Consider the following 12,304-nt stretch of genomic DNA (forward strand, 5'->3'; position numbering starts at 1 on the left):
GGGAATGTGATGATATGCACAAAATTTTCTTGTATACTCTAACAGAAACTTACCTATTGTATTCCTTCCAGCAGATTTTTCAGACCCCGACAGGTTTACCAGCACAACACCTCCAATGCTATGAGAATAACAGTTGTTACTGATGAGCAAAATAACAAATCCCTTTAAAGGACTAATCATAAAGATGAAAATTATTTATAAATGATCAAGACTAATTTTGGGATAAAACTGTCAAATAATTTGTGATTTAATTAATAGCTAACAATTTTTAAAATTCTTACTCAAGGATATATTTATTGATTTGAGAGAAAGATTGCTGTGAGAAGGAAACCTAGATGGATTGCCTCCCGAGGACCAAACCTGCAACCTAGACATGTGCCCTGACCAGGAACTGAACTCACAACCTTTTGGTCTACAGAACAATGCTCCAATCAAATGAGCCAGCAGTCAGGATAATATCTAGTATAAGAGCTATAGTATTAACTAATTTAACCCACACAAAATGTACAATATTACCTTATACAAAGGTGTTATTGTTATTACCATTACCATTTTACACGTGAGAAAACTAAGCACAAAGGAAGGAAGTACTTGACCAAAATCATATAGCTGAGATCTAGGAAGTTCTTCCAGAGTCCAAGGGAAGTGCTCAGGGATACAGAGCAGAGTTATAACTCAAACCTAACTCTGACAGCTAATACCAGTCTCTCCATTAAATCATCCTGCTACTTTCTCTGATTTTTAATTTTCTCTCACAAAAACAATAGCTTAATCAAACCAACACATCTTTTTTGAGTCCTGTCCGTGAGCAAAGCTCTATCTAGGCTTTCGGTGGCACAAAGGTTTTGACTTTCAGGGGCTTACAATCTCATAGAGAAGACAAGATAAACATTCACAAAGTTAAATAAAAATAAAAGATTAAAACATAGTTATGGACAATATTGATGCTACCCAATAATATAAAGATGCCAAATAAAAAATAAATGAAAGATTGAGGCTGAGGCAATCAGAGAAGACTGCATGTTAGATTTCTCAAAGTGGGAGAAATAAAGGCTAAAACCCAAACAAAAAGGGGAACTGTTGTAAGAAAAGAAAATGGAAATTTGGAAGATTATAAATATCACGTTGTCACATTACCTTAAATGTGAACATCAGTACAATACTTAGTAAGTTTGCAGTCACATGAATGGCAACCAACATGTCATTTAGGTCCTTCCCTCAGGTTACCCTCTCCAGGGAGGTTTAGAAAACTAGTCTAGGATAAGACACGGCTAAGTAGCATAATGTCCATTTAAAACTTTCTGCTATCCTCATCTTTCTTTACTTATACAGTATATGGTAACATAAATTATCCTCTCTCACAACCAGAAAAATTTCATATATAGTATTTTTAAACAGAGTAAATAAGCTATTACACTACATTCTTACCTTAAAATTACAGCTAATAATTTAGAAAGAGTAAATCTATCTCCACTGTTACTTGGAAATACTGCAGCAAGGATTAAGGTAAAAAGTCCTATGGAGAGAAAAAGATGAAAAAAGACACATTGGCTTAAATACTGTCAAAATTATTTACTATAAATTTAATAATTAACATAAATAAATTATACACCTAAATTTTAAACTAATTTTTGTCATTTTTTAAATAACTAAGAATAAGCCTGGCCGGCATGGCTCAGTGGTTGTGTCTTGACCTATGAACTAGGAGGTCACAGTTCAATTCCTGAGCTATGGGGTCAATCCCAATGTGGGAAATGTAGGAGGCAGCCAATCAATGATCCTCTCTCATCATTGATGTTTCTCTCTCTCTCCCTCTCCCATCCTCTCTTTAAAAAAGACAAAAAACAAAAAAAGACTAAAAATAAGACTGCAGTTACCTAGGTTGAAATGTTCATACACAAAAACAGCCTCTAGGCCTAGCTGGTTTGGCTCAGTGGTAGAGCATTGGCCTGCGGACTGAAGGGTCCCAGATTCGATTCTGGTCAAGGACATGTACCTCAGTTGCAGACTTGATCTCCAGTCCTGGTCAGAGCATATGTGGGAAACAACCAATCAATGTTTCTATCTGTCTCTCCCTCTTCCTTACACTCTCTAAAAATCATTGGAAAAATATCCTTGGGTGAGTACTGACTACAACCAAACTAATACACTCAAAAAACCAACCTCTAACCTATGTTTATTTCAACAGTATAGATCAAATAGAGTCCTTTAAAAAAAACTAATAAAAGAGTTAAACTGAACATTCAGAATAATATTCTGACATCATCATAATCAAACTTGTATGTTAAAGTTATTTTTATAACTTCAAAACACTTTTGTTATCTTCTAGATTTGAAAGGTGATTCAATTTTAAAAATAAAAACACCTTTCATAGGGCAAATATAGTTCTAAGATAAGCAATTACATTTAGCCAAAGGACCTAGAATAAGATCTTTGCAAAGAATATGTGAAAGATAGGGCAACAATAATACAATAATATTGGTATACAAAATAGTGTAAAGTATTTGTTAGAAATATAAATAGCACAAGGCTATGGCATAAAACTATAAAGATTAAGAAATAGTTACAATATACTTATGTAATAAGAACAAATGACATAATTTATAACAAGATAAAAAAGTGTGTATATATGCATATTAGAAATATATCTTGATTCATAATGCAGATTTTAAAGATACATTTCTTACCAGAAGTTGAGGACAAAATGTTAACAATGGCAACTTGTGTGTCAGAAAGTGCTTCTTGATATGACAAATTTGCCAAAAACCACTGAAGAAATAGAAAACAAAGTGAAACCTACTGAATGGTGTGTTTATATTTGCCATTACAATTTATGATTGACCCTTTTTTTTCTTCCCATAAACATTAACATGAGAGGTTTTAAAATCTGCTTTGTATTGAAAAAATCACAGGCCCAAAAAGAGAAAAATTATAATCAGACCTAAGATATTTTCCCTCCAAAAATTATTAATAATTGGTTAAAAATTATTGTTCAGGTCTTTTTTAAAACGAAGATAAAATTTAATATCAACTCAACTTTAAAATTTTCTTTATCCAAGCACTGCTAGAACTCTATTAAATTTATATAAACCAAATTTAAGCTGGGGGAAATTCTCAAACATTAGAGAATGTACAAACGAGCATAGCAGGCTGAGAAATGAACAAGATGATGCCTATGAAGATGGATGGAACTAGCTAGCTAGATTGCTAGATGAAATGCTATATTCACTTCAGAAATTTAAAAATGTCCAAGAAAATGGTGAATGTACTGGCTAATTGTAATTGTTTTTCTGATTCTCAGTTTGAGAAAACAATACAGAATTCTCACAATTTAGACATAATAAAATAAGTTTTCCAGCTCGGAGAATTTTTTTTCTTCTTTCTTTCCTTTTACTCATCTAGGCTAAGATATTCTTATATTCCCAACCCTGTGGCTACTTTGATTTAGAAAATAAGAAATGAAACCTCTTTTGATGAAGGCTGCATATTACCACAACTCATCCATTTTCCTGTTAATGGACACTTTTTGACTATTTCAAACAATGTTGCTATGAACATTCTAGTGTATGACTCCTGAGGCGCGTGCGCGCGCGCGCACAAACACACACACACACACACACACACACACACATATATATATGTCACTAAAATATATACTAAGAAGCAGATTGCTCAACAATAACTCACTACTTGACTGCTTTTTGGCATCACTGTTACACATTAACTAGAGAGCCATCTCCTAATGTGTCTCAAAACTTATGTGAGCAGTATAATTATTAGCATTTACATTTCATTTCTAACATAGACACATGCTTTTAGAGCACTGCTAAATGGTAGCAGTAGAAGAAATGAAAACTAGAGAATTGAATGAAATTGAACAAAAGACTATATGAAAAATTAATACAATAAAGATCTGATTCTTTAAAAAATATTATTAAAGTTAACAAGCTTCTGGCTCTATTCACTAAGAAAAAAGAGAACTCATATTAACAAATTCAGAAATGAAAGATAAGTTACCACAGGCATAAACAGATATACAAAGGAACACACTAGAATACTATAAAAGACTATCTGCCACCAAATTCAGTAATTTATAAGCAATGGATAAGTTCCTAGATATATATAACCTTCCTAGACTGAATCATGAAGAATTGAAAAATCTAAATATACTGATCAACAGTGAGGAAATTGGAACCATCAAAAACCTCCCCCAAAAATAAAAATGCAGGATCGAATGGCTTCACTAGTGAATTCTATCAAACATTCAAAGAAGATCCTAGCTTCTCAAACTCTTCCAAAAAACGAAAGAAAAGGCAATCCTTCCTAACATATTTTATAAAGCCAACATAACTCTGAACCAAAACCTGGCATGGATAACAGAAAAGGGACATTACAAACCAAAATCTCTGATGAACACTCAGGCAAAAATCCTAAACAAAACACTAACAAAAGGAATACAACAATATATTAAAAAAATAATATATCATGATCAACTGGGGTTCATTCCAGGGACATAAGGATGGTTCAACACACACAAATCAATCAATATAATACTCTAACTTAACAAAATAAAGAATAAAAATCATATGATCTTATTACTAGGTGCAGAAAAAGCTTTGATAAGATACATCTATTTATGATTAAAACACTCAATAAAATGGGTATATTAGGAAAGTAGCTCAACATAATAAAGGCCATGTATCACAAACCCTCAGCCAATATCAAACTCAATGATGAAAAATTGAATGTTTTTCCTCTAAAATCAGAAAAAAGACAAGGATGCTCACTCTCACCACTCTTATTCAACGCTAGTGACCCAGTGCACAAATGTGTGCACATTGAAAGGAAATGAATTAGAAGGTGGCTGGTGGGGTGGGACTGGGCAAGATGGGCTGGACATGCCCTGGAGCCAACCTCCCATGGTCCTTTCCTGGCTGGCTGCACCTGGGGTGGCACCATGCTTCAAAGGGAATCTGGGGAGTGAGCAGGATCCCTCTAGCAGGTGGGATCCCTCAGCCTGGCCTCTGGGGCTGAAAAACTGTCCAACATTCCCTGAGGGGTCACAGATTGTGATGAGAGGGCACTCTGTAAAGTTGCCGTCATACATAAACACAAGTGTGCAGTAAACTAGATTTGGTACAGACAGTGCCCCAAGAACAACATAACCCACAGCTAAAGGTGGAATCGCACAGCACCACGAGGAATCAGGCTCCCTCCTCTCTGGTTTCTGAGTGTGTCACCCAAGAACCAATGCTGCCAAGTCACTCCAGCTCAACAACACCTGCATTGAGCGTCTGCTTCCTGGTAGTCAGTGTACATAACAGCTAACAGTTGGACAGACTGTTAGCATATTAGCCTTTTATATATATATAACCAGAGATCATCCGGTCAACCTCCTGCAGCTTCTCCTCCTGCCCAGACCTACCCCAGATTGGTCCCCCAACCCCAGTCAACCACCTGTACCCCCCGCCCCCTGGCCAGCCCTGCCTCTGATGGGCTCCCACCACCCCATTTGGGGGTGGGGCCAGCTGGCCCACTGTCCACAGCCCCTCCCTATGGCTGGCCCTGCCCCAACCGGCCACCCACCTCAACTGGGGGCAGGGCCAACTAGCCAATCACCCTCAGGCCCTCCCCCAAGTCAGCCCAGCCCTAATTGGGCCCTGATCAGGGTGGGCCAACCGGCCAACCTCCCACCGTCTCCTCCTCCTGACAGGTCCAGCCCCAATCCACCCATTAACGAATTCATGCACTAGGCCTCTAGTGTGTGTGTGTATGTGTGTATTTCTGAAAGTCCTTGCCAGAGCAATCAGGCAAAAGAAATAAATAAAAGGCATCCAAAGACCTAAATATAAGACTTGAAACAATAAGTTACATAGAAGAAAACATAGGTACTAAACTTAAGGGGGTCTTAGAGAACATTTTATCGATATAAATTTGATCCCAAAGGCAAGGGAAGAGCAAAAGTTTCTGCACAAGAAAAGAAACTGCCAACAAAACAAAATGCAACCAACCAAATGGGAGATGATATTTGCAAACAACATCTCCAATAGGGATATCCAAAATACATATATACATTCACACACACACTTACACACACATATACAATAAATAAATAAATAAATAAATAAATAAATAAATAAATAAATAAATAAAAATTTTAAAAAACAGAGGTAATATGCAAATTAGGCCAGGACTCCATAACGGGTCATGACCAGACAGGAGGAGGTTGCACATGCAGGTGAGACCCAGAGCAGAGAAGGAGACAGAGGCAGGGGGGACTGTCAGAGCTGGCTCGGTGGCTTAGGTGACCTTGGAGCAGACACAGGCAGGGGGGCCGGAGGATGCTGCAAGTCAGGCACAGGCCCTGGCCCCCCACGGGGTGCCTCCTCACATGATTTTAATCGCACGTTCGGCCTCTAGTATGTGTGTGTGTGTGTGTGTGTGTGTAATATATATAGAAGCCATATATATATATATTGCATTCACACAACTCAACACCAAACAAACAATCCTCAATAATAAAATGGGCAGAGGACATAAACAGACACCTCTCCCAAGAAGACATATAAAAGTCCAACAGATATATAAAAAAAATGTTCAACTTCACTAGCTATGGGGGAAATGCAAACCAAAACTACAATAAGATAATACCTCACACCTTTTAAAATGCTTAACATCAACAAGACAGGTAATAACAAGTATTGGTGATAGAAGACGATTTGACTATGGGTGGTGGGCACACAATGCAATATGCAGGTCATGTATTATAGCATAGAAATGTACACTTGAAACCACTATGAACTTACTAACTAACTAGAGGCCCAGTGCATGAACTCATGCACAGATGAGGTCCCTCAGCCTGACCAGCAACTGGGGTTGATTGGGGCCATCTTGCCCAGTCCCTATCAGGGCAATTGGGCCAGCCAGCTGGGAGGGAGGGATCATGGGCAGTTGGTCTGCCGTGGGAGGTTGGCTGTGGGAATGCACTGACCACCAGAGGGCAGCTTCTATGTTGAGCATCTTCTCAGTCGGTGGTGGTCAAAGCATGTCATAGCAACTGGTCAACTAGTCATTCCATCATTCAGTCGTGAGGGTCACTTAGGCTTTTATATATATAGATGTCATCCCAATAAATTTGACCATATTTACATGAATTTAATATAAAATTGTTGAACCCCTATTTGAAGAGATCAATATATACAATAAACTCTTAGCTGGATATTTACTAGCCCACATTCATAGTACAGTGTAAAATAACTCTATTCATTACTCTGACCATGAGGCAATAGCAATTCTGAACATAAGTAGTTTTAGTGTTAAAGTATTAAATTCTTTGAGATGTGACAAGCATTTAAGTTCAATACTCTAATTCCTCAATGATGTCAGATAGCAGAGTTTAATGCCATGATTAAGCAATCTAAAAGTTTTACACTTCAATAGTATATTTGGTATGTACATTATCTTAAAATTCAAGGTCCAAATATATAATAAAAGTAAAATAAAGAGAAGACCTACCACAAAGCAAAAAAAAAAGCTAATTTTTGCTACTTGAGTTGCAGTAAGTTTCCCCACAGTTTTGAGTAAGGATTCTTGTTCTTTCACAGTTGGATGTGACATGCGAGACAACTTAGCTTCCAGTGCATGGCTTGATGGAAGCTGTCGAATCTCCATGATATTACTGAACCTTACACGAGACTTTTTGGGAGCTTGAAGGAAGAAGTATAGTACAAATCATTAAATGTTTCTCCTCACATCCAACTAAAGCCACATTTTAATTTACCAATAAATGCATATTATTTAATCCATCTATAATCAGACTTGAACAAAGAAAAACCAGTTATATCATTAACTGAGGCAGCTTTGCTCATTCAAAAAAGTTAACAGAAAAAATGTTTACATCTATAAAAATGTTTTAAAGATTTAAGGTACGACCAATATTCAAACAAGATTTCTGCAACTGTATACACAGTATACACAACTGCCTAGTTCAGGATTACAGTTTGATTATTACTTTAGCATTTATAGTAAAACTTTTGATTTTTCCTCATAGATAATCAATTTATGTAAATTAGTTTCCATTCAAGAATACAGAATATTCCTCTTTAGGTCCATACATTGCAAAAGATGATTATGGATAAATACAGCCTCATGTTGAAGCTGGCTGATATTCTTTATTAAATTCACAGAATCAGCAAAATTCCTACAATTGGCTATCAAGTTTTTTTATGGCAAAGTTGAAGATAATATTGTTCATTAGGAAAAAAAGTATATATATATATATATATATATATATATATATATATATATAGCAACGAGATTTCTGGTATTTGGAAATTACTTCTAGTTGAATTAATAAAAACTCTAGTCATACTTCTGGAAGACTACAGGCCAAGCCAATATCATGTGAACAGGACAACTGCCAAGTGATCTAAAAAAATCACTAAGTTTTGTAATGGCTTGAATGAAGCTAAGATTTCCACCCATATCTAAGTTATGAAATTCTAAGTTTTGCTTACTTTTTTCAGTATCTATATTTGTGCTCTCAGGTTTTTCACTGGGAAGATCATGAAATTTCACAGGAACATACAAAGGTTCGCTCTGAAACATACCAGAAACAGAAACAAATATAAACAAACATGTAATAGCTGATAATAGTGGATAAAATTTAAAAGGATGGTTTGTAGGCACAGATACCACTCAAAACATGGCTGTTCACCACCATGTTTTTACAGCATAATTTTTTCAAAATGCATTTTCAAGACTTAAAGGAGAAACTCAAATGATGCACATAGGTACAATGACAGAAAAGAACCAATTTCAAGTTTGTAAGTGTAATAATACCTCATTGATACCTTACGACATTTAACATTTAAATGTCATAAAAGCAGACCTATCTCTCAATTAACAAATTATCTCCCATTATTTTTCACTCATCCTATATAAAAGGTAATATGCAAACTGACAGTCACACCCTTGCACAAGATGGCCACCCCCATGTGGTCACAAGATGGCCGGCAGAAGAGGGCAATTGTGGGCAATCAGGCCAGCAGAGGTGGGCAGTTGGGGTTAACTGGGCCTGCAGGGGAAGGAGGCAGTTGGGGAGGGGGGGGGAGAAACCAGGCCTGCAGGAGAGGACTGTTGGGGCGGACCAGGACTGCAGGAAAGGGCAGTTGTGGGTGACCAGGCCTGCAGGGAAGAGTAGTTGGGGGTGACCAGCAATTGGGCCGGCAGGGGAGCAGTTAGGCTGTCAATCAGGCTGGCAGGGGAGTGGTTAGGGGGTGATTAGGCTGGCAAGCAGAAGTGGTTAGGGACAATCAGGCAGGCAGGCAGGCGAGTGGTTAGGACCAGCAGTCCCAGATTGTGAAAGATATGTTCTGTGGGATTGGGCTTAAACTGGCAGTTGGACATCCCCTGAGGGATCCCAGATTGGAGAGGGTGCAAGCTCGGCTGAGGGACACCCTCCCCCATGCACTAAATTTGTGCACCAGGCCTCTAGTTATTATAATAAATATATGTTGAGTCCCACTATGTCAGGCGCTATCTTACTTCCTGAGAATATAAGAGTGCATGAAGTCTCTTCAGTGATCATGTAGCCCAAAGGGGAAGGCAGACAGTGAACAGATAATCACCTATATAATATGTATATATATTTGCCAAGTTGTTTTCTCTTATAACTTAAGATTCAACTAAAACCAAAAATTCCTGAAAACTTTTTTAGCATTAATAGATAAGAAAAAAAAAAGAAGCTACCTCTTACCAGTTCTTGCTATGTACCAGATACCAAGTCCAAAGAGGTTAAACATACATTTCTCATTAGCCCTTGCAACAAGTTTATAAAATTGTATTTTTAAAGAATTTTTCTAGAAGCTGAGATATAATAACACAGTGGCAGACAATAAAATTAAGCCAGGTTTGTCTAACATGTTCTAAAGGTCTATATTTTTAAATGGTTTTAAATTCCTCAACTGTTTTTTGCAAATACTGTTCAGATAATCCATATTTAAAAAAATAATTCTCCAACCCTGCTGTTTTTTAAATTCACATAAAATTGTGTTTTATATCTTTGATTTTTCTTTTAACTCCTGGTATAGAACTCCACCAATAAAAAATATTCAGTAAATGAAGAGACTAAAGAATCTGGAAATAGATGTAGTCTCTTGTTATACTGAATTTTTCATTACAGCATTCAGCCTAGAATGATTTTGACCTATCAATCTTAAAGATAATAGCAAAAATTAGTAGAAAAGTAGTTAGAAGAGTAGGCTGCCATCTTAGCTCCGGTTTCTACACTGAAAGAGACAACTGATAATACTCTCTGTTGATGCTTATGATCCCAGAGAAATGAGGTGACATTTTCCCTAAGCTTCATAAACTCTTCACAGCATCTGGTAACCTACCCTGAATACAAATGTAGTTTTAGAAGCTGGACAAACAAAAAACCAAGCTAATGCATATAAATTTGTATTAAACTTTAGAGCAACTTTAAAATTCTTTTCAGACAAAATGCCACATTTTGAACAATACTTTAAAAAAATGTTTTAGTGATGGTCTAAATAAATATTTTAATATATTATCTCTCCAATGAGATTATAAATGCTTAATATAAGTAAATGCATTACTTTATCTGCTTATTATGTCTCCTTCTCCTTCCCAAATGTGTGACTCACTACTAGAATATAAACTATATTTCCAAAGTAAAAACAAGTACTTAAAAAAGATTAAGCACTCTTTAAAAACTTATGGGAAAAATGAAAAATATGCTTATAAATTCTCAGTGTCAACCAAATATATGTGTATCTAAGTGATAATAATCCTATATAATAAAAGGCTAATATGCAAATCAACTGAATGGCAGAACAATCGGTCGCTATGATGAGCACTGACCACCAGGGGGGCAGATGCTCAATGCAGGAGCTTCCCCCTGTTTCCCTTGGGGAGCATGCCCAAGCCATCAGTCGAATATCCCCCAAGGGCTCCCAGGCTGAGGCACACCCCCCTTCCCCCAAGTGCAGGAATTTCATGCACTGGGCCACTAGCATAATAATAAACATGAAGTGACAAAGCTTTTAAGAAACGTAGGACATGCCGAAACCGGTTTGGCTCAGTGGATAGAGCGTCGGCCTGTAGACTGAAGAGTCCCAGGTTCGATTTCAGTCAAGGGCATGTACCTTGGTTGCGGGCACGACCCCAGTAGGGGGTGTGCAAGAGGCAGCTAATCAATGTTTCTCTCTCATCGATGTTTCTAACTCTCTATCCCTCTCTCTTCCTCTCTGTGAAAAATCGATAAAATGAAAAAGAAAAAAAAAAGAGGAAAAAAAAAAAAAAAAGAAACGAAGGACAAAGAGCCTCTCATCATTATTTTCACTTCTTAACTATTTCCCTCCCACTCTCTCCCCTCTAGTAGTTGAATTGCTTATTTTCTGGCCTCTGGTATTTCTAAACAAAGAGTACCAAGCTAAAATAATCATGGAGGGCACCCAATATTTATATATATATTCTAATGTAGCTTTGATGTTATCAAAGCTATTCAGTTCTAAAGCTCACCTCCATCTGCTCCATTCCTGACAAGAAACACTTACCAAAGAGCTATTCATAGTTGTATCTGTGGTGCAAGCAGCAAAATAACCTTCAGCATCTGCAAACTACAGATAACAGGACAAATTAAACTGGTGATAATGTAGGACTAGTGTCAGTAACAGCTTAAAAGAATAGACTAAAAAATCCAGAGTAAATCTATAAGAATATAACTATTATGAATAATGCCAAGTACTCAACCATGCAAGATTGGTATTACCTTCATTTTATAGAAACTGAGACTGAGAGACTTTATCTAAATAACATAGAGTTAGGATTAAACCCAAGTTAGTCTAACTCCAAAATGTATGCTCCTTTCACAATACTATTATAAATTTTAGATTAGCAGGGAAAGGAAAGAGTGAGTGGTTAATGAAAAAGACAAATAACATCTTTGTATTATCCTGATAACAGTATTAACCAAGAACTCTCTAAATGGACCTCAGGGGCTGGACCATGCTCTGAGAACCACGGTGCTAGTGGTGTATAAGCATGCTTTTATTCATACCCACAGCTACCCTATCATTATCCTTGTTTAATCTCTAGAGGTTAAATAACTTGCCCTAGGTCACACCATCATCAGTGACAGAACAAGATTCAAATACATAACCCATGCTATTAAGAATGCTTGAATATCAATAAGAAAAAGTCAATGTAGAAGAATGGACAAGATATATAGACAACTGACAAAAGCATTCTATTATGCAATAAATATATGAAAGAGTAACCC

General features: G+C 36.8%; 1 protein-coding gene across 28 annotated transcripts in view; it reads right to left on the minus strand.

Annotated features, from left to right (window-relative positions):
- SLC35F5 (solute carrier family 35 member F5) overlaps positions 1–12,304 on the minus strand; it is a 40,082-nt gene that overhangs the window by 18,545 nt on the left and 9,233 nt on the right. For 14 of the 28 annotated variants that reach the window (XR_006740438.1, XR_006740437.1, XR_006740435.1 and 11 more), the window contains 6 exons: positions 11,580–11,642; positions 8,517–8,598; positions 7,516–7,706; positions 2,688–2,769; positions 1,429–1,516; positions 54–139 (listed from right to left, as the gene is read on the minus strand). Coding sequence is in view for 20 of the 28 variants with exons in the window: in XM_045575208.1 (XP_045431164.1) it covers positions 54–139; positions 1,429–1,516; positions 2,688–2,769; positions 7,516–7,706; positions 8,517–8,598; positions 11,580–11,642 (592 nt within the window). In the remaining 8 variants the exon portion in view is untranslated. Of the gene's footprint in view, positions 1–48; positions 140–1,428; positions 1,517–2,687; positions 2,770–7,515; positions 7,707–8,516; positions 8,599–11,579; positions 11,643–12,304 lie in introns of those variants that run through there. The other 14 variants (XR_006740439.1, XM_036421228.2, XM_036421224.2 and 11 more) reach the window with 6 other exon arrangements.

This window comes from Pipistrellus kuhlii, unplaced genomic scaffold (genome assembly GCF_014108245.1).
Source record: "Pipistrellus kuhlii isolate mPipKuh1 unplaced genomic scaffold, mPipKuh1.p scaffold_m20_p_7, whole genome shotgun sequence".
In the NCBI taxonomy this organism is placed as follows: domain Eukaryota; kingdom Metazoa; phylum Chordata; class Mammalia; order Chiroptera; family Vespertilionidae; genus Pipistrellus; species Pipistrellus kuhlii.